We start from the raw sequence: 19,489 nt of genomic DNA, 5'->3' as shown, positions 1-19,489 counted from the left end.
AAGAACTCCCAGAATAAATCAAAAGGCATAATTAAATGATTCCCCAATCCTAGATTGGGAGCTTTCGATAGAAGAGGAAAATGGACGTTTTGAACGGGTGTCTGAGTAAAGGAGTATTTAAGTGTTCTCTTATCATTCTTATACCAATGTGCATTTTTGGAAAATAAAGCTGTTGTGTTTTGAATGTGAAATTTTTCCCATAGGCTCACGTGTTTGAACACTTGGTCCCCAGTTGGTGGCGCTCTTTGGGGAGGTTATGCAACCTTTAGGAGGTAGCATCTTGCTGGAGTAATTGTGTCACTGGGGGAGGGCTTTCTGGTTTGTTTCTCATGTTTAATGTACTTATTATTTCATATCTGCATATAGCATTTATCACAGCCATCTCATCCCCAACTCCTCCCAAATCTACCCCCATTCCTAACTTCATGACTTCATTTATTTTATAACCCACCTAATCCAGTTTGTGCCGACCTGATTACTTAGGGAAGTCAAGCTACCCATGGGAGCACGGTCGACTTATCAAGGGTTATATCCTTAAAGAAAACCAACTCTCCCTCTCAGAAGCCATTAACTGTTCCTCAGCTACTGGATGAAGGCTGATGAGCCCCTCCCTCCCTGCTCTGCTGGGATGCTGCCTGGCTTGATCTTGTGGAGGCAACCACAGCTGAGTTCCCGAGTGCAGTGGTCCTGTCCAGAACACGAGACAGTTTCACAAAGACTGTCCCTAGCAATTAGGTCTTCTCCTAACCTCTAGCGCTTACGATCTTTCTGCCTCCTCTTCCAAAGATGATCCCTGAGCCTTGGTAGGAGGGGGTGTCATATGGATGTCTCATTTATGGCTAAGCGCTCCACAGACACTGTATTGATCAGTTATGAGTTTCTGCATAACCAGTGTCTACAGCACAAAGAAACTATGATGAGAACAGAGCTGCTCTAACTTACAGATATGGAAAAGCAAACTTAGAGGGTACTTTGCTGTGTGATCCTTTAGCAAAATAGCAGTAGTACATCCACTGTGGTACTCAGCACTAGGGACTAGGGACTTCTTAGCCATTGGTTCTTGGCCAGATTTACGTGATCAGGTACATTTCCACTTAGGCACTTAACTCCGATCAGAAAGTGTGATTACCACTGTAACATGTCACTACTGTACCCACGGCCATTATCTTGGCACACTGGTCACTATTGTAGCTCCCAGAATTCAGTTCAAGTAAAACTGTCGACTTCCCCACAACTGCCTACATTGCACCTTCTGGTACTATGAAAGCTGGCCAGTGATTTCCCCACATCCTGCTACCAATATGACGTCTTCAGCAAATGAAGTTCTGATGGGTAAACAAGAGCAACAGTCTTTGTCTTCTTTTTTGGGTGGGAGGGTCTCTGGGACACCCCTGACCAGTAACTGAGAGGCATCCCATATTTGGCACTGGACTTTTTGTCAACTTACATAGGGGAGCTCCAGTTAAACTCTTGTATATATAGATGTATTTGTACATTTAGGAAGCAATATTTCCAAATGGCTTTCTCAAACATCCTTAGCGTTCTCTCTCCCTGGAATCCCTCAACTGCCCTACATCTCCCCACTTCAGTGCTCTTCCCCATTTAGTCGGCCCAATTGCTGTTCTTGCCCTGCTTCTTGACCTTAGACGACTGTGAACCAGCCAGAACACTGCCATTGCCTTCCCTTGTCTTTGATGGACACTGAACTCAATAATAATAAAAAGAAAACCTTTCTCCCTTAAGTTGTTTCTGTCATGGTATTTTATCACAGCAAAAGGAAACAAAACTAGGCTGAGAGCTAAATCCATCTTCAACAGAACAGTTAAAACTAGAACTTCCTAGCACTTTCCAGGACACACTAAGGTCACACACATACACAATTTCAGATGCATGATGGCTTTGATGGTAGTACTCGGTCCAGTTTTTCTGAAACAAGAAAGATTATTGTATCCACCTAATTCAGAGGTAAGTGCATGGTCAGACTCAAAGAAAGGGGGCGGTGTTTGTCATTATCTAATTACAGTAATCATCCAGGAGACCTGGGCCCAGGGGAGAGCGCAACCCAGTAAGGAAAAGGTCTCTCCCCTTTTCCCCTGCAGTAAATTTCTCCCTCTCCAGTGGGCTTGGGAACCCCAGCCAACAAGCAGCATCTGCACATGTGCTGTGGAAGAGAGGACCCTATTAGAGCTGCTTCCATGCCCCTGTACGGAGGACACAGAACACCATACAACCAACGGAGGAGAGTCACCAGAAATGGGTATTTAACCAAGTAAAAACCTAGCTCTCCTTGTCAGGGGTCTTCCAGCTCTGGGACCCCTCTGTCTAAAACGTCTGCACTGCTTGCCAATAAACTTTGCTCTCAATTCTGTTAGAAGATAACTGAACCCTAGCCTGCCTGCAACAAACTCTAAGAAGCCAGATGACTTAAGCATTAAAACATAGGAACAAGAGGGGCAGGTCACTATTAGTCCAAGACCAAAATGAGTATAAGAAAAATTCTAGAGAATATGGACTCTGAAACCTTATGTTAGGCAGGAGGGCAAAGACCTATGTCTTAAATGGACATCAGTAGACCATTATGTAGTAAATAACCACATGCAATTTATTGCATGTGCATAAAATCCCTTTTATTCTATTAACTTCTCTGATCCACTCTAGAAAAATCTCACTTTTGTTTTCCCTTCTGACTGGACATTTAAGTTCATGTTTTATTAAATGCTCAGGTTGAAAGTTGCATAAATGTCCTAAGTTACTCTCCATGTGTCTATCCCTACTGAAGTTCATAAACAGAAATGCAAATAAGCTCTCCATGTAACTGCATAATTCAACTTGATGAAGATGAAATGGATTTTATAAATGAAAATACAAGTTCACTGTGGTGGTTCCGATGAGAATGGTTCCCATAGGCTCATGAATTTGAATGCTTAAGTCATCTGGCAGTGGCACTACTTGAGAAGGACTATGTGTGTCCTTGATAAGAGTAGGTGTGGCCTTGTTGGATGAAGTGTGTCACGAGGGGTAGGCTTTGAGGTTTCAAAGGCCCAAGCCAGGCCCAGTCTCTTCTCCTGCTTCCTGCAAATCTGGATATAGAACCCTCAGCTACTTCTCCAGCACCATGTCTGCCTGTGTGCTACCAAGGTCCCTGCCATGAAGACAATGGACTATCTTTCTCAAACTGTAAACAAGCCTCATTAAATGCTTTCTTTAATAAAGGTTAACTTGGTCACGGTGTTTCTTCACAGCAATAGAACAATGACTAAGACCGAAGCATCAAACTGCAAAGCATTTTCAAGATGAAAAACTTGATGCTATGTACTCCTTGGCATTTGCATCTTTTCCCACACCAAGTCCCCGAAGCCTTCAGACTTAACACTCTAAAGCTAGTACAGATTCTAGAACATCCACAGAGAAACATTATTTACAACAGACAAAAGTACTCCATCTTCAGGTGTATGAAAATGGGATAACACAAAGGGTCTATTTCTTGTTTTTATTTCAACATTTAAAATATTCACAAGTGGAATAATAGGTTCATTGACACCCCCATGGAAGATGTACCAAACAAAGCATACAGGCATTCCACAATTACAGAATTACACACGTTTCACTATATGCATGTTTACATTATAGTTTATCTGGAAAAAAAATGCCTTAAGGAAAAAAAAGAGATCTTTAGTGTTTCACTACATTAATTTCCATAAAATGTGAACTGCAGAGAAATCCAAAAAAGATACCTATATATAACTCAACAGTTAAGACTTTCAAGCTTTGTAGCAAGCTCTGTGCTAACATTCCTGTCCGGAACACTTACATAAACGTTCAATCCCCTCCTCCCTTTGTAGCCAGGTCAGGACACATTTTCCTCCTTGGTTTTCCCTAAGTTGCTGATTCTAAGATACTACGCAGAATAGACTGGTTATCACCAGCATCTTGACTAGGTAAATGAGGTAGTATTTCCCAAGATTTTAGGCATTTGTGATGCAAAACAAAAGAAAATGCAAGTTTTTCTTTTCCAGTGATTGTGGAAATTGGCTAAAGGCTTTTACTCTAAGAGGAAAACCCATTTGGAGGCCTTGCTATGGGGCGTATTAAAGGGCAAACCTGAGAGCAGATCTAATCATTTTAGCATTACAAAATAAGATACTTATGCCTCAAAATGTCAAGCCTTCTTCCTGGGAGAAAACTTACTATGATAGTGTTATCCATTCAACCAAACCTAGAACCACCTGAAGATAGGCCTCTAGGCATGTGTGGAGAACTCTTGCCTACTGCGGACAGGAGCAGCTCACAGGCTAAGTCAGGTTAAATGAAAAGGAGAGGGAACTGAGCATGCAACCACTGTTCTCGGCTTCCTGGCCATGGAGCCGTGTCCGGATGTCTGGAGTCCTGTAGTTGTTTTTGACTCCATGCAACAATGGACTGTAACCTGGAACTGCGATTCAGAATAAACCCCTTCTCCCTTAAGCTGCTTTCATCAGGGCACTTCATCACAGCAACAGAAAAGAAACTAAGGAGAAAGGCATCTGACCGCAAAATAGAAGGACTCTAGCCTTTCTTTTCGTCTGAAAAGCCCCTTTTAACCTAATTCTCCTTTTCAACACACACAAAGAAAAAGATTAGTAACTCTGGTGTAACATTAGTGAATGAATTGAGCTATCAGTCTAACAAATTATGCCAGAGAAAGCTTTCCAGGTGGAGGTTTTACTATGCTAAGCAGCTCATCGATGCCTAGGTAACAGACGACAGGTCTCTGCGGATCTCCATGAAGCGGACAGCTGAAATGCACATACGCCCTCTGAATTCACGGCCTAGAAAATTTGTCTATTATTCCCTCCTCATCGATACCAAAACCAAAGTTCTATGTTCTAACTATCCTTTCTTTAAATGGTAAATAATTAATCAATGAAATACAACAAATTATAAGGGTAGCATCCCTCAGGAATGAGCTATGGTATATATATATATATCTTAAAACACTTTGGTTCTCTTTTTTTTTTTAATATGTCAATTTGGAGTAACACACTAAAAAGTTACCTAAAGAATGTCCTGTAAGGAGGATAAGTTAACCACATGAGGCCTGACAGATTGTTTTTTAAATTAAATCCTAGACAATTCCATAAAATGCTTAAGACGATGGGAATTAAACTGATTAATAAGATAGGGCAATTCTGATATGGCAGCCCTTAGTGGCAGCATTTTTCACATGTATAAACCATCCTTGTTAGTTATTATTCTACCTAGACCCATCTTACTGTTATCGCCAACATACCATGTGCATTTAGTTTCAAGAAAGTTCCTTTCACATCACAGGCTAACTCCCTTCAGTGTGATTTTCCTTTGCAAACACTTTCCCTCAGAACACTATGCCCTTCCTTTTCATTGGAGCAATAGCCCTAACACACGTGCCTGTCTGTTTAATCATCCTGGTTAAAATGAAAACTCATGAAAATGTCTATCAAATTTAGTTAACGTCAAATCTGGAAATCTCTTGTCCAGACTGTAAAACAGCCGACTCTATAAAAACTAGCCATGTAACCTACCATGACAGTAAAGCTCAGTGACATGTCTGACTACATATAATCCACACTCATTATTAGAATAGGAGGCCAGTAAGTGTCACGATTTTTACAAGTCTAATCTAGTTTAATATCTGATTTTATAACCACCATCTCAGCACAAAGGTTTACCGAGAGACAGTTCATAAGACATCAGTCACTATGTTCTGTAGACTAAGTAACATCTCCACGGCGCACTATGAATAATGACACACACTTGCTTGGAGTTCCCATTTAAGCCATGTTACTAAACAGATATCTGCTAATAATTAACACAGTAGACTTTGGAGGCAACAACATGGATAGCTTGACTTTCCAAATCAGTATAATATATCTGAGTAGAGAGTGATGGAAAAGTGAACACTAAGAAAACTGAAGAAAAAAAGGATTGTGGTGGAGAGAAGTCCTGGAGAGGAAAATTCAACAAATCAGGTTGGAAAGACACGGAGTATACATTTCACAAAGCAATCTAAGAGCTCAATGTAATACATCCTTCTGAATGTAAGCTGACTCAACAATGTGCCTACAAAGGTTGTTTTTCTGGCCTTAAACAGTAACTAGTTTATTTTTTTTATCAAAAAAGGCTACCACAGTTAAGATTGTAATGATCTGACTTTATTTTACACTAGGTAGGGGGCACAAAGCAACCCTCTTTAATAAAGTTGACAATTAGCTTCTCTTAGAACATTTTAATAATGCACATTTAAAAAAAAAGTATTTGTCTTTCAAATTGTCCTGCAATCCAAAATATACAACAGCTTGGAAAACAACATTTAGAAAAACGTAAAGCCAATGTGAAAAGATTTGAGTAAAACAGCTATGACAGTACAGGCTTGCTATGGCTCAGGCTTTACAGCTTTCTTACTGCATCATCTATGTCAGAGATCTGTTCCTTCAGCTGGCTCCATTGTTCCATGTTTAAAGAAATACCTAAACAAGGTTTAAGAAATACAAGGTGAAAATCAAGTCTTTTGGGGGATTTTGTTATGCCCAAATTTTTTATCAAAACTGTCATTTGCTTATGTGGATTTTTTAGCATTGAAGACACAACCCAGACCTCATGCATGCCACATACGCGCTCTATTACAGAGCTACTTCAGTTCCCAAACTGCCCTTTTGAATGGCACAACACTAGAATGTTGAAGTTTTGTGAGAGATCTATATTGATATTAAAATCTTACATTTGTTAGGCACAGGTTCAATTTTTATATCCAGTTTAACTTCCAACACAATGCCTATTTTGACCAATAAGAACTGATAATAATCTGAAGATATTTCACAAATATGTACATTCTAAAATGACCTAAATTTGGCATAAGATGTTGACAGTTTTACATCCCGTCTCTTCCAACATTTGTTCCATATTTCCACCAAATTTCAAGGTGTTCAGCTCTATGCTAAGTTATTCTGTAAGCGTCCATTTTGGGGAACTCCTTAGAGTGGCTCAAAAGGGACATGGGAGAATGCAGAATTCAGATACAGGCACGAGTGCACTCTGGAATCATGCTCTCAAGAGCAATGCTCAGCTTCATCACTAGCTGCATTTTCTAGATTCAGTTTCTTAATTAGTAAATGAGATTTACACATCAAAGAATGGTTGATATATTAAATCAGGTAATATGAAACCTTAGCCTAACATCCAACACAAGCAAACAATGTATTTTTTAGAAAACTGCTCAGAGGCCATGAAACTGCAAAGGAGAACACAATAGGCAGCAGTAGGAAGCCTTTGAGGCTAACTGAATTCCTTCAGGAAACATTTGCAAGAATAAAATCTAGGCTTAGCCACTGTGGAAAATCCTGAATGAAAACCCAGAAAGAAATAATCAGTAAGCATAAAAAGGAAGTTTCTAAAACAAACTTGAGAACTGCATGAAAGAAGTAAAACCTTTAAAAACAGACAAAATAGTATTAGAAGGAAGCATTTTTTTCCTTTTATTAAAAATCTGTCACATTTACTCACTGAATGGGTGCACACATGCGTGCTTGTATCCTATCATCACCCCCCACTCCCCCGCCACAGTATTTACAACAGTGTAGGCAGTACCCACTCTCTCCTTCCACCTCATGTGTCCTGGGGGTCATAAGGGGCTTGGCACCAAGTGCCTTCTCCTGCTGAGGCACCATACCTTACTGGCCCAAGAAAGCATTTTCATCAACTGAATAATCCTAGAGCATAGAACTATATACATTTAAGTAGTGGTTACTCTTTTTTCAAAGTGCATTAGCATAATCGCCATGGCATTTTCCTTCATGTATATAATGTACTCCTCCCTCCACTCCTCCCTAATGCCCCGTTTCCCACTCCTGTTCACCACCTGCCTCTTCCAGCCAGTCCCCTTCTACTGTGTGCATGCCTCTGTCTACGGGTCTCACTGGTGTTGCTCCCAGAAGCACAAGTGACAAGTTATTAACAGTTCACCTTGACCGTCAGCTTGATAGATTTAGAATCATCATAAACATACCTCTGAGTGTTGAAGAGGGTGTCTGCAAACAGGTTAAACTGATGAGGGAAGACCCATCCTGAATGTGAGTGGCCCCACCTAAAGCCTAAGTGACACCAAGCCAAGTCCCAGCACACTCACCTCTCCACGTCCTGACTGGGCCCCATGTGAGCAGCTGCCTTCCACCTTCAGACTGGGTTAGAATAAACCCTTCCTCCCTTAAGTTGCTTTTGTGTCATATCTTGTCACAAAAAAACTAAATACAAGTTGGCACAAATGCTTTCTAGCTACTTGGTAACAAAATAAACTGTTTGTCCTTGCTAAGAGACCTGGAACTGGGCGAAGCACCAATACTAAGAGGACAGAGACCTTTAAGGATTAAAGAACATCCTGCTGGATCTGAGTCCAAAGCAAACACTAAACCAGGAGTTTTCTGTTTCTCATTTTACAGTTTCCCAAGTAGTGCCCAACCTGCCTCAGAACTGATAAAAATGAAGTTAAAATTAGTGATCAATTCAACGTGACATCAGGATGTTTTCCTAGGTTTCATTACAAATTGATTATAAAAGGATCAACCAAGTAAGGCCAATCCTTAACCTGTACACCCTGTAACAGTTTAAGGTAAGTATTCAATCAACATTAACATCAAACTGAAGAAATAAAACCTCACCTTTTCTCCCTGGTTTCATTTCACCTTCTGAGTCCATCCAATATTCTCGAATATCAATTAGAATTTTTCCTTTAAAATCCCGAACACTGACATATCTCATCTTTCCAATCTAGCAAAGAGGGAGAAAGAAAATGCATAGAGAGAGGTTTTGAATTTATATTCATGACTTACACTTATAATCCTGGAATAAGTATTCAACTGTAACAGGGTGCTGTGTGTGCATGCATGTATGTCCACATATGATGTCGAGAGAATGACTTCAGCTGAGATTCTCTAGCATTCTCTACCTGCCCTTGAGATCTCGCTCACTAAACTAGAGGCTCACTGTTAAGTTAGCAGGCACAGAGTACTCAGAATCTGCCATTTCTGCCCCTCAGTGCTGGGATTATAGCCATCTGCAGCCAAATCCAACTACCTAAGGTGGGTGCTGAGCATTAAAGCTCAGGTCCTCATGTTTGTACAAGCAATTTCTGCTTATTGAGCTATCTTTCTTTTTTTAGCTTCTCTTTAAAATGTATGAATATTAATAAAAATAACACAGTAAATAGAATGGATGTCCTTTGACAAAAATCGAAACATAACATGTTCCAATAATCTCACTTTGGGGATAAGATATATATTTAACAGACCGGGTATTCTGAGAAATGCATATTCAGAAGACTCTGTGTGAGCATCAGAATGTACTTTAGTAAGACAATTTATACCAATCCTATAGATTGTATATGAATGTGTTTAAGTGACTTGGAGGCAGCACATTGCAGCATATCCAAAACAATTGGCAGTAGGGTCTCCCACCCCCCCAAAAAATCATACATGTCCTAATTGCACTATTCATAATAGCTAAGAAGTAGAAGCAACCCACAAATCTATCCTTAGATGAGGACACAAATACTGTAGCTATTCAGCCTTCATATAGGCAATCCTGTCTATGCTATAGCATGGTGCTAAGGGAAATAAGCCACTCATAGAATAACAGCAGTACTATCTGATTCAACCTAAATTAGATGCCTACAGCCTAACACAGTAAACTCAAAGACATCAAAAATTAACCCCCTTGGAGATAGGCAGCTGTGTTCAAGGTCAGCTTGGTTCACTCACAAGTCCCAGGCACCCAGGTTATGGGGGTGAACAGGAACAGCCACCATCTTATGAGCTTGAATGCTTAGCCCACAGAACTGGAGCTATTGGGAAGTGTGGCCTTGTTAGAGTTGGTATGACCTTATTGGAGGAAGTGTGTACTGTTGTTGTTAACTGTTATTTTAAAAAAAAAATCACAATTATTTGATTTTACCAATGAAGTCTTGGGAGCCAGATGCTAGGGTGAAAAACAGCTAGCTCAGAGAGGCAGAGAAAGCAACCAGTTGTCCTTCCTCCTCAGCCAAAGCCCAACCAGAAATGCCCTCTTCTTTCACACCATTTCAAACAAACTCCTTCAAATTCAATGTCCCTCCCTTCTACTTCCTTTGCATCTACCTGTCCTCCTAACTCCCTCTTACTCTCTATGGTTTTTTAATGATCCTATGGTCACTTCCTGTCAACTGGTTGTTTGCTCTGCCCCCTTGAACTATGGTTGACTTTAATCCTGTTTACAATATTCAAGTAGAAAGTGCTTTGATTAAAGGTATGTGCTAAGGCTGAGCCACACAACTAAAAAGCAGGTTTTCCAGTAAATAACACAACCTCGGGGATCACAGTGTGATCACATATCCTGCAGCACTGCACATACTTGTGGGGGTGGGGGTTGGACTTTGAAGTCTCATACTCAAGCTACACCCAGTGTCGATCACAGTAGCTTTTGCTGCCTTCAGATTAAGATACAGAGCTCTCGACTACTCCTCCAGCACCATGTCTTTCCTGCATACCACCATGTTGATAATGGACTAAACCTCTGAAACTGTAAGCCAGTCCCAATTAAAAGTATTCCTTTATATAGAGAGTGGCCATGATCATAGAGTCTTTTTCACAGCAATAAAAACCGTAACTAAGAGACGGGCCTACATACTGAGACCCTGTCTTTTAAAAAAAAAAAAAAAAAAAAGTATTTATACTGGTGACTTAACACAAGCTATGTGTTTTTTTAGTTTCTCCACTTCCTATTTTCAGTAAATATAAGGACAGTATGGTACTAAAGCAGCCAGACTTAGGTCAAGAGTTTAAGAATGCAGCCCAAAAATAAGACATACATTTAATAAACTGACCAAGTTATCTGGGAAGGAGCCAAAGTATTCAAAGAAAAGCCGGTTGTCATGATTTGAATGAAATTGGCCTCCTTAGGCTCTTAAGGAGTGGCATCATTTTAAAGGATTAGGGAACACAGCCTTGAAAGAGGAGGTGCAGCCTTGTTGGAGGAAGTGTGTCACTGGAGTGAACTCTTGAGGTTTCTGAAGCTCAAGCCAGGCCCAGTGTCTCTCTGTCCCAGCTGCCCATGGATCCAAATGTATAATTCAGCTACTCTCCAGTAAGACATCTTCCTACCTGCCGCCATGCTTCTTGCCAAGGTAACAAGGGACTAAACCTCTAAACTGTAAGGCAGCTCCGATTCAATGCTTTTCTAAGAGCTGCTGCTGTCATGGTGTCTCTGCACAGCAATAGAACACTGGCTGAGACAAGTCTTCCTAACAGGCAGAATTGGAGGCGTAAGCTACAGGTGGATCTCTGTGAGTCTATGACTGGCTCTGCTCTATAGACTAGAGCTAGCTAGCTCTAGGGCAGCCAGGGCTACACAAAGAAACCTTGTCTCAAGAAACCAAACAAAAAAAAAGAACCAAGGAACCAAGGCTCTTTTTTCACAGTGAGAAAATCATCCCCTAAAAATAAACCCCATTTCTCAAAAGTCTCTAGCAAAACAGAACCTTTAAAAGCCATGGCAGTACATGTCTACAACCTTTGTATTTGAGGAGAGGCAGAGGACTGCTAAAAACTCAAATCTAGCCTGTTCTATTTAGTGACTGCCAAGTCAGCCAGAGCTATAACAGACCCTCACCTCAGACCCCGCCCCCCACCAGGTCAAAGGAGCCATTGTTCTATAAGTAAAGAGGAGAGCACAGCATTAGCACCAGTGATGAAAGGATAGCTGAGACACAGTTATGGAACTGGACATTCCAAAGCACTAGGAAATACTCTATACAGTTTTACATGTGTCCTGCCTCAGTTTCTTGTTGTACTTAAAAGTCAAATGGCTCTGGAAGGTCTTCACCAAATAGACTTCTGAATCTCAGCAAGAATTCCCAGGCTTCAACCACAAAGGCTCTATAATTCATATACAACCCAAGCTCCTTCCAACTTCAAGATATTAACTCAATTTCCTGCTCTTGAAAATGCTTTCTTTGTCCACACACTTTGCACAGCTGGCTTAACCTTCACATCTTAAGACTTAGATGCCACTTCTTTTAATGAGATTCTCACGCCTACTCTATCTGCCCACTACTTCTCAGGACTTACTGTAATTTTTACTATGTGTGTAATCACAGTCCCCTTAAATTCCACAAGGTTACAGATCACATTCCATGTGGAATACTGGAAACTGGCAAAGCCTGAATGAAATACAGAGCACCGTAAGTATCCAATTTATTACGCATTTGAATCAGTAATATCATTCTTTTAAATTCCTCATCTCATACCTTCATCTATATATTCTCTATCAAACTAACCTTTGCCCTGAAATTATACGAAGTCAAAGAATTGAAACCTATAATAGTTAATCTATATTTTGTCTCTTTCTTTCCCCTCCACTATTTTGAGTTTTCTTTCTCCATTTTATCAATTTAATCCTTTCTTCTTTCATCATCCATTTGCAAATCTCTCATAACCTGCTATCACCTCCTCTCTTTGTTTTCTGTGTTCTTCAGTGGTTGGCTATTTAGTCAAGCATATGTAAAAGCCAACAAAAGCAATTCCCAGCCAAGACCCCCAGGTGCTACAGGAGACTGTCCTCAGTGGCCACATTCACTATCAGGTCTACCTCACTCAAGGCTGGTCCTTCTTCATCACCATCTTTGTAAGCATCACTATCTCTTCCTTATCAATATAAATAAAGTCTGTAATTGCCTCCACAATCTCACAGCATCATTTACTCACAATGCTCACCTCACAGAACAGGGTTTGCAGTGAAGCATATACTGAGTTGCTAAAAACACATAATAAAGTCAAGATGCCAAGCAGCCCTCCCTGGGTTTACATCTCACTCTATCTATCCTACCCGCTCCCCTTTCCTTAAGCTCAGACTCCAGGCCTAAACATGCTACTCCAGCACTATACACCTACACTATGTCCCCAGCCTTCTGTTTCTTATGAAACCTAAGTTAGGCCATCAAATTTACACTTTCCAGTCAAATACTCAACCTTACTCACTCAAATATGCTTCCCAAATATACAGTTCTAAATCTTTCTCTTTTTTCTTTTCTTTCTTTTGGGGGGGTGCTTTCTGAAACCTTTAGATTTGTATCATTTAAATATAGTAAAACTAGACTTCTAGATTTTACCAATAGCCCAGAAATGAACAAATTACCTTCACTTCCTACTCAATTGTTAATAAACACAGGTCAAGAGGATTACAACACAGACTGTGGTGTGCTATCAGATCAAGGGTCTATCCCACTGGACTAACTGCAATCTGACTTTACCTGGAACATGTTATCATCTCTGCTGCTGCTACTCTGCTTGGAGGATGCCAGCGCTCTAGAACTCTCACCAGGCTTTTGCTTCTTCACAGGTTTCTCTGGAACAACTTGCTTTTTCCTCTTTAACTTAAAAAAAAAAAGGTAAAGGTAAGAATACACACATGGGAACTTCAAAGCACTTCATTAAAGAGGTAGTCAAATTTTGACTTATTAAAAAAATGTGCATTAAAAAATGTTAATATGAATCTAGTCTTCACATAACTAATGATGTGTTTTTACACTCTATTCTCAATATCCTCAAAGATATCTCAGATATTAAAACAGTCAGCTTATGGACTAGAACCCACACAGCACTCTCTGTAAGAAGGAGAAGCAGCCTGTACCCTCTGTATACATAAACTGTGGAAATCCCAAGTCTACCCAAAGCTTTCCTCTTACTCTCTTACTTTTTAAAGAGACAAAGCATACTGGTAACCCTGTAGCCTGACTAAGGTTGGGACAGCAAAGCTGAAGATCACACAAAAAACAAACATAACCAATGTATTCAGACTAAAACACGAATACTTACTAATTCCTTGTCTATTCTAAAAGGAATCTGGACTGTTTCCAAGAATGTATGCTTCCAGCCTGGACTATATAGCAAGCCCGAGGCCAGTCAGGGCTACATAATGAAACTCTATCTCAAGGGGAAGTGTATGCCCAGGTAAAGGAAGCTGATATCTTATGCCAGGCACTGAAAATCAACAACTCAAAAACCTCAGCAGCACTAAGAATACTGAAGATAGACAGTGATAAGACTAGCACTCAACCTCATAATATTTTAGAAGCAGCACTAGTATAAAAGAATTTTATATAGCCTCATTCTCAAACTGAGCTAAAAAATAAAAATTAAAAAACAAAACAAAACCCACATTAAGTTCCCAACCCCAACAGTAGAGGGCAGGCATGCTCCTCCTTAGTGGACAAGTAAAAACTAGTTTAATATTACTAAACCTACTAATTAAATTTGTTAAGGCTAGGATAAGAACACACTATGAAAGCTGTGGATGTTATTTAATGTAAATGTTTACAGGATTAATAGTACTATGGGAGACAAGCTATAAAATCAGCTCAGGAAGAAGGCAATCCTCTAGACTGGTGCATGCCCCGTAAATAACCTCAGTATCAGTTACATACACACACTTTGAGGTTATACTGACACAAGTTCTAAAGACTTCAAGTACAGCTATGTATGATGTTTGAAGCCTTATTTGAAAATTATGATACTATAGCCTATCTTTACATTTGTAGGCTACAACTTTCCTAAATTTTCCTAGAGAGCTCCCTTTTCTTAGTACAGAAAAAAAAAAAAAAAAAAAAAAAAAAAAAAAAACAACTTTAAAAGATTTTTTAAAAAAAAAGAGGGGGTTGTTGCTTTAAATAAATAAATAAAACAGAGTCCCCAGTATCCCAGGTGACCTTGAACTTCTGACCCTCCTGCTTCCATCTCCACTGCGGGGTGATCAAACCTGGGACTTCCTGAGTGTGAGGCTAGCACTCTACCAACTGACCTGGGAAACTGGCTTGCCTGCTGCTTTTACACATCTGTAAACTACAGGTGTACTAACTTCATATTCTCAACAAAGCAAGTCAACGAAGAGGGAGAATACAATTTGTTCCATTTCTAGGATATGAATGTTTATTCAGATATAAATTTCTATTAAGAGACAGCTGTGTGGAAGGAAGTCTTGACCACAAGATGAACTGCTCCGTCACACTTCACTGCAGTGATCAGCTGAGTGGAATGAGGTTGACAAAACAGCGATCACCTAACACAGAAAAAGCTGACAAAATAGCTAATTTTGTGTTTGTTGTGCTGGATGACTTTATTTACTAAAAGCAAATAACTGTTAAAGTTAAAATGTACCAAAACTAAAATTCAGTAATTTGGGTAAAGGGAAGCAGTGACTGAGAAACCTGTCAACGTTAATGTTTTCATTCAAAACTTCATGCAGCTCAATAGTGACTTACTAACTATAGATTAGGGGAAATTTTATTACTGTCATTTTGTGATTGTTGTGCTTGTGAAGCCTGTATGTGGGTACATGAGGTTAGAAACTTGGAATAATGAGGTCTCTTCTCCTACCACGTGGAAGAACGAGACCAAGCTCACTGAGCAGCAGGCTAGAGGAATCAGATTTTTGAATGACAGATTTCTAAATAATGTGCCCTTGGCTTAATTAGAATTCTGGTCCTCTAGAGTCTAAGAAAGCATTTCCATTGACTTCTGGTTACTAAAGGTAGAGCACCTTTAGTCTGAGCTGGATCAGGCATGAGGACAAAAGTCCAAGGCAGCCCAACAACTTATTGAGACCCTGTCGCAAATAAAAAGTGAAAAGAGGGCTAAAGATACGGCAAGTACTTTCCTGGAATGCACTGGGCTGCCAGGCTGAACCCCAAGTACAATTCAGAGACCTCTCAATCTGATGTAAGGCCTGCAAATGAGTCTAGAATCTAATATTCTACTCGAGGACTCCATTTGTCATTTATTGTTACAGAATACCCTTGCAGATTCTCTCTCTTACATTCTGAGCCCAGCACTGGTAACACCATTCTGAGCCCAGCACTGGTAACACCATCCCAGCCCTCAGGGAACCCTGAGGTGGTTGGAGAAGTATAGGATGCATAGAAAAACCTATCTAAAAAGACTGACAGGCCTTTTCCTTCAAAACTCAGTGTCGGCATTATAGAGCAATTAATGCACCATACATTTTGTACTATAAAAGAACTTGGTACAGGAAAGTCACCTTTTTTTCAACTTCGCTGTCAGAATCACTGCCTGAAGAGCTCGAAGAAACAAGTTCCTTTGATTTAGGCATTCTGAAAGAAAAAGACATCACATGAATAATTTACAAGATGTTTTAGTACCTTCATCTTAGCTCTCCCAGTCCAAAAAAAACCAAAAACAAACAAACAGAAAAAACATAATAACTTCCAAGGCTCATTCTGCCTTTCTGTAGTACTGGAGTCGTTACATTGAACACATGTCTAAATTGCAAATAACAAGCACAGCCAAATATTCTAAACCCAGTCAAGACAAAGAAATAAAAGCCATGTGCACATTCCTTTACCCTTCTCAAAGTCAATGGGTCTTTTTAACAACTGACTGTAGAGGGGCTATAAAATTTGTGGGTAGACTACAAGAAAGCAGCTGAGAAAAATTACTTTAAAACCAAAAGAAATGTACTTAATTCCACTCACACTAAGAGGCTCCAACATAAGACAGCTTGCCTATATAAGTGACGTGTAATTAATGCTGCCCTTATAAATCAGCTTTTACATGCTTTGTATACACTAGTTTTTACTTTGTGGCCACACTATCAAAATAACAGGCAACAATCAGAGTTCACAATGTTATACACAATTCACAATAATTTTGCACCTGACTTTCTACCTTGGGAAATATAAAATTTGAAGGTTGATGTTCAAGACAAAACTCACCAGACAGGTACACAGCCCATTGCTTGCTATTTAGTGCCCAAGCATAAAACAAAGGGAAGACTATCTTATTCTAACCCACACTTCAAGGAGTCCTTAGGCATGCCCTAACTCCTTTTCAAGACACACCAAGAGGTAAAACCAGGTAGCAAAAGCTATTCACCAAACTATCTTCTGCTCTCTCCATCTAAAGAAACTTATTAATTTCTGTATGGCTTCCTAAAGGGCCTAACAAACACAACAGATTCTGTAAATGATAAAAATACTTCAGTTCCCACCTCCTACATAAAAAAAATTATAACCCAGCTCACTATAGACCAAACTGGCATTCAATGTTCAAACTAGGAGGTCAAGGCAAAAGTGGGCTATCCAAGTCCTGACCACAACCATACAGAACACAACTGATCCATCCGTTAAAGATAACACAGTAGGGAGCAGCATGGTTCATAACCAGCTTCATTCGCTTTTCCTCTCACTGTTCCATTTCACAACCTGACCTCCATAATCAAGTTTCCCAAGCTAGCTGGTTCACACAACCACACAAAACCTGTTTTTGAAAGAGAATTAACTTGCACATAAACAAATCTTTCACTAGCCAACAGCCAGCCCTATCTATCTCCCATTACGAAAAGCTGTCTAGGGAACTAAATTTACTTCAAAGAACCACGTCATTATCTAACCTAAATCTACTCAATAAGAAAACAATGGTAACGAAAGCCGGCCGGTTCCCCACACTTGGACTTTTAACTTTAATGAGGCTTTACTGGGGTGGTTTCTTTAGGGCCAGGGGGGCTTCCTAATTCGAGCAAAAGGTAACTAAAGGCCTGAGTTTATACTGATCAGCCGGTGACTTGCGTGGGGGAGGAGTACTGAAAAACATCCCAGAGTGCGAGGCACTCGTGGGTGAGAGGGCGCGAGGCGCCGTGGGGGTCGGGGCCAGGAAGCTACAGAAAGCCCCGAGGCGAGGGCTGGGGCTACGACCGGTCTCAGGAAGGGGGCGTGGGGCGCCGAGAGCGTGCGGGAGAGGAGGGCCTTGCGCCAGCGCCATTTTATCCTCCTCGCCCTAGAGCCCAGCCATGTTCGCCGAGGCGCGCCCCCCACACCTCAACCCAGCGGGGCCAGCGTCCCCAGGGACCTTCCCGGATACGGTGGTCCCGGTAGGGGTGGGCTAGCGCAGCCTCAAGGCAGACCGCGAGCGCCTCCGCCCGGAGCCCCGCCACACAGTCCGAGGGGCGCGCGGCCATCACCCGCCGCTCCCCGCCCGCTCGCCCTCACGCGCCCACCGCCTCGGCTCGGCTCGGCTTCCGGAGCGGCCGCCACATGAGGCCCGCGGGGGCGCGGACAAGAGTGGAGGACCTTAAGAGCTTCTATTTCTCCCGGCTGTGGCCGGCAAGGAGAGCGAAGGGGCGACGGTAGCCTGGGGTCGGCCTGGCCGCAGCCTCGAGGAATTGGCCTGGGGTCCCGCGCACTCACGCTTCGCTCCAGCCGTCCAACAGCCTCTAGCTCGCTCGCTTGCTCAGGACTGACAGAGAGCCGGAAGTGACGGCAACTTAGAGGCTCTGGCTCCGCCCAATGGCACGAAGGACACGTGAAGGGGCGTGGCCTCGCGGCCCAACCGACAGCCAGCCCTTTCCAGGGCCTTAAAGGGACCGCCATATTTCTGAAATGGATGCTCCTAAAAGGGAGATGGCGCCACAGTGAAATACCTCAAGACTTGGGCCTGACTTGAAAGAGAGTGAGATGTAAATGACAACCATGGTGCTTTGCGCTTACAAATAGCTTTCTTTATATAGTACAGCTATATAAATGCTGTACTGAAATGACGGGCTATACTGAAAAAGAACGATATGCTGACCCATTTGCCCACAAATGATTTTCCTGTTCCACCTTTAATATCTGACTCATGCTGCTAAAATCCAAAGGAAGCAAGCCAGGGAGGCGCACTATTTAATTCAGAAAGTCAAATCTTACAGAAATCCTTAGCCACGAAAACCTTTATTCTTAAAATGTTCTGGGGAATCCAAAGTAGTTATGGTTTGAATATAAAATCCTCCTGTGGGCTCATTTATTGGGGATCTGGTTATCAGCTGGTGACCTTTTCAGAAGAGACTGGATCCTGAAGGCTCTGCCTTAATCAGTGAATTAATGCTCTGATATAGTCATAATAAGATGCCATTATTACGAGTGGTGAAAAATAAGAATTAGAGTGTGTTGGAGGTCAGGGTGTGTCCTTCGGGGACTACATTTTCTCTTGGCTCCTTCTGTGTTACCTTTCTCTCTGTAGCTTTCTTCTCTGCAGGTTACCATGGACTTGGTGTTCTGCCTTACCAGCAGCCTAGAATACAGTCGCTAAGGGCTGTACATGGAAACCCGGAACTGTACTGAATCTCCATCCCTTTGTCAACATACAGATACAGCGTCTAGCAGAGGAAATGCATTCCACCAGTGTAAATAACCACAAGCAGATGGCTTAAGATATGTATTTGATGATCTCCTACTGTAGCCAACAATAAATAGAGTTCTGTTTCTCACAAAGATTTACATAAGGCATTTTACAGATATTGTTCATTCTAACAGTTTCGAGAGTTGAAATGACCATTGTCTTCAAAAGTAGTGATTCAAACCCTGTACTGACTCACACTATTACCTACTAAGGGTAAGGAAGTGCACCATCGAGCCCCTACTGAGTGTAATGTCCAAGTAGAGCAACTCTATGGAAAGATA

At 41.2% G+C, this 19,489-nt stretch overlaps 1 protein-coding gene across 2 annotated transcripts; it reads right to left on the bottom strand.

Moving 5' to 3' along the window:
* Positions 1-3,476: 3,476 nt before the first annotated feature.
* Positions 3,477-18,321, bottom strand: Sub1 (SUB1 regulator of transcription). Of its 2 annotated transcripts, none has more exons than XM_032898771.1 (5): positions 18,239-18,321; positions 16,075-16,147; positions 13,292-13,414; positions 8,670-8,778; positions 3,477-6,485 (listed from the first exon to the last, which is right to left on the bottom strand). In XM_032898771.1, exons 2-5 carry the CDS (start codon positions 16,144-16,146, stop codon positions 6,406-6,408), a joined length of 384 nt encoding a protein of 127 aa, XP_032754662.1. In that variant the 5' UTR covers position 16,147; positions 18,239-18,321; the 3' UTR covers positions 3,477-6,405. The 2 variants fall into 2 exon arrangements, with proteins under 2 accessions (XP_032754662.1, XP_032754661.1); XM_032898770.1 differs by having other exon boundaries at positions 18,122-18,298.
* Between the last annotated feature and the right edge of the window lie 1,168 nt (positions 18,322-19,489).

The sequence above is a fragment of the Rattus rattus genome, chromosome 3, assembly GCF_011064425.1.
Source record: "Rattus rattus isolate New Zealand chromosome 3, Rrattus_CSIRO_v1, whole genome shotgun sequence".
Taxonomy (NCBI): domain Eukaryota; kingdom Metazoa; phylum Chordata; class Mammalia; order Rodentia; family Muridae; genus Rattus; species Rattus rattus.
Note: the sequence above shows the minus strand (reverse complement) of the source record. Positions and strands in the feature narration are given on the sequence as shown.

Excerpts from the sequence above, each read along its gene's own strand:
- Sub1 (XM_032898771.1), bottom strand. The coding sequence starts at position 16,146 with ATGCCTAAATCAAAGGAACTTGTTTCTTCGAGCTCTTCAGGCAGTGAT. Across the intron at positions 13,415-16,074 it reads ACAGCGAAGTTGAAAAAAAG|TTAAAGAGGAAAAAGCAAGT; the intron begins GTGACTTTCCTG and ends TTTTTTTTTAAG. Across the intron at positions 6,486-8,669 it reads AATGAAACCAGGGAGAAAAG|GTATTTCTTTAAACATGGAA; the intron begins GTGAGGTTTTAT and ends AACCTTGTTTAG.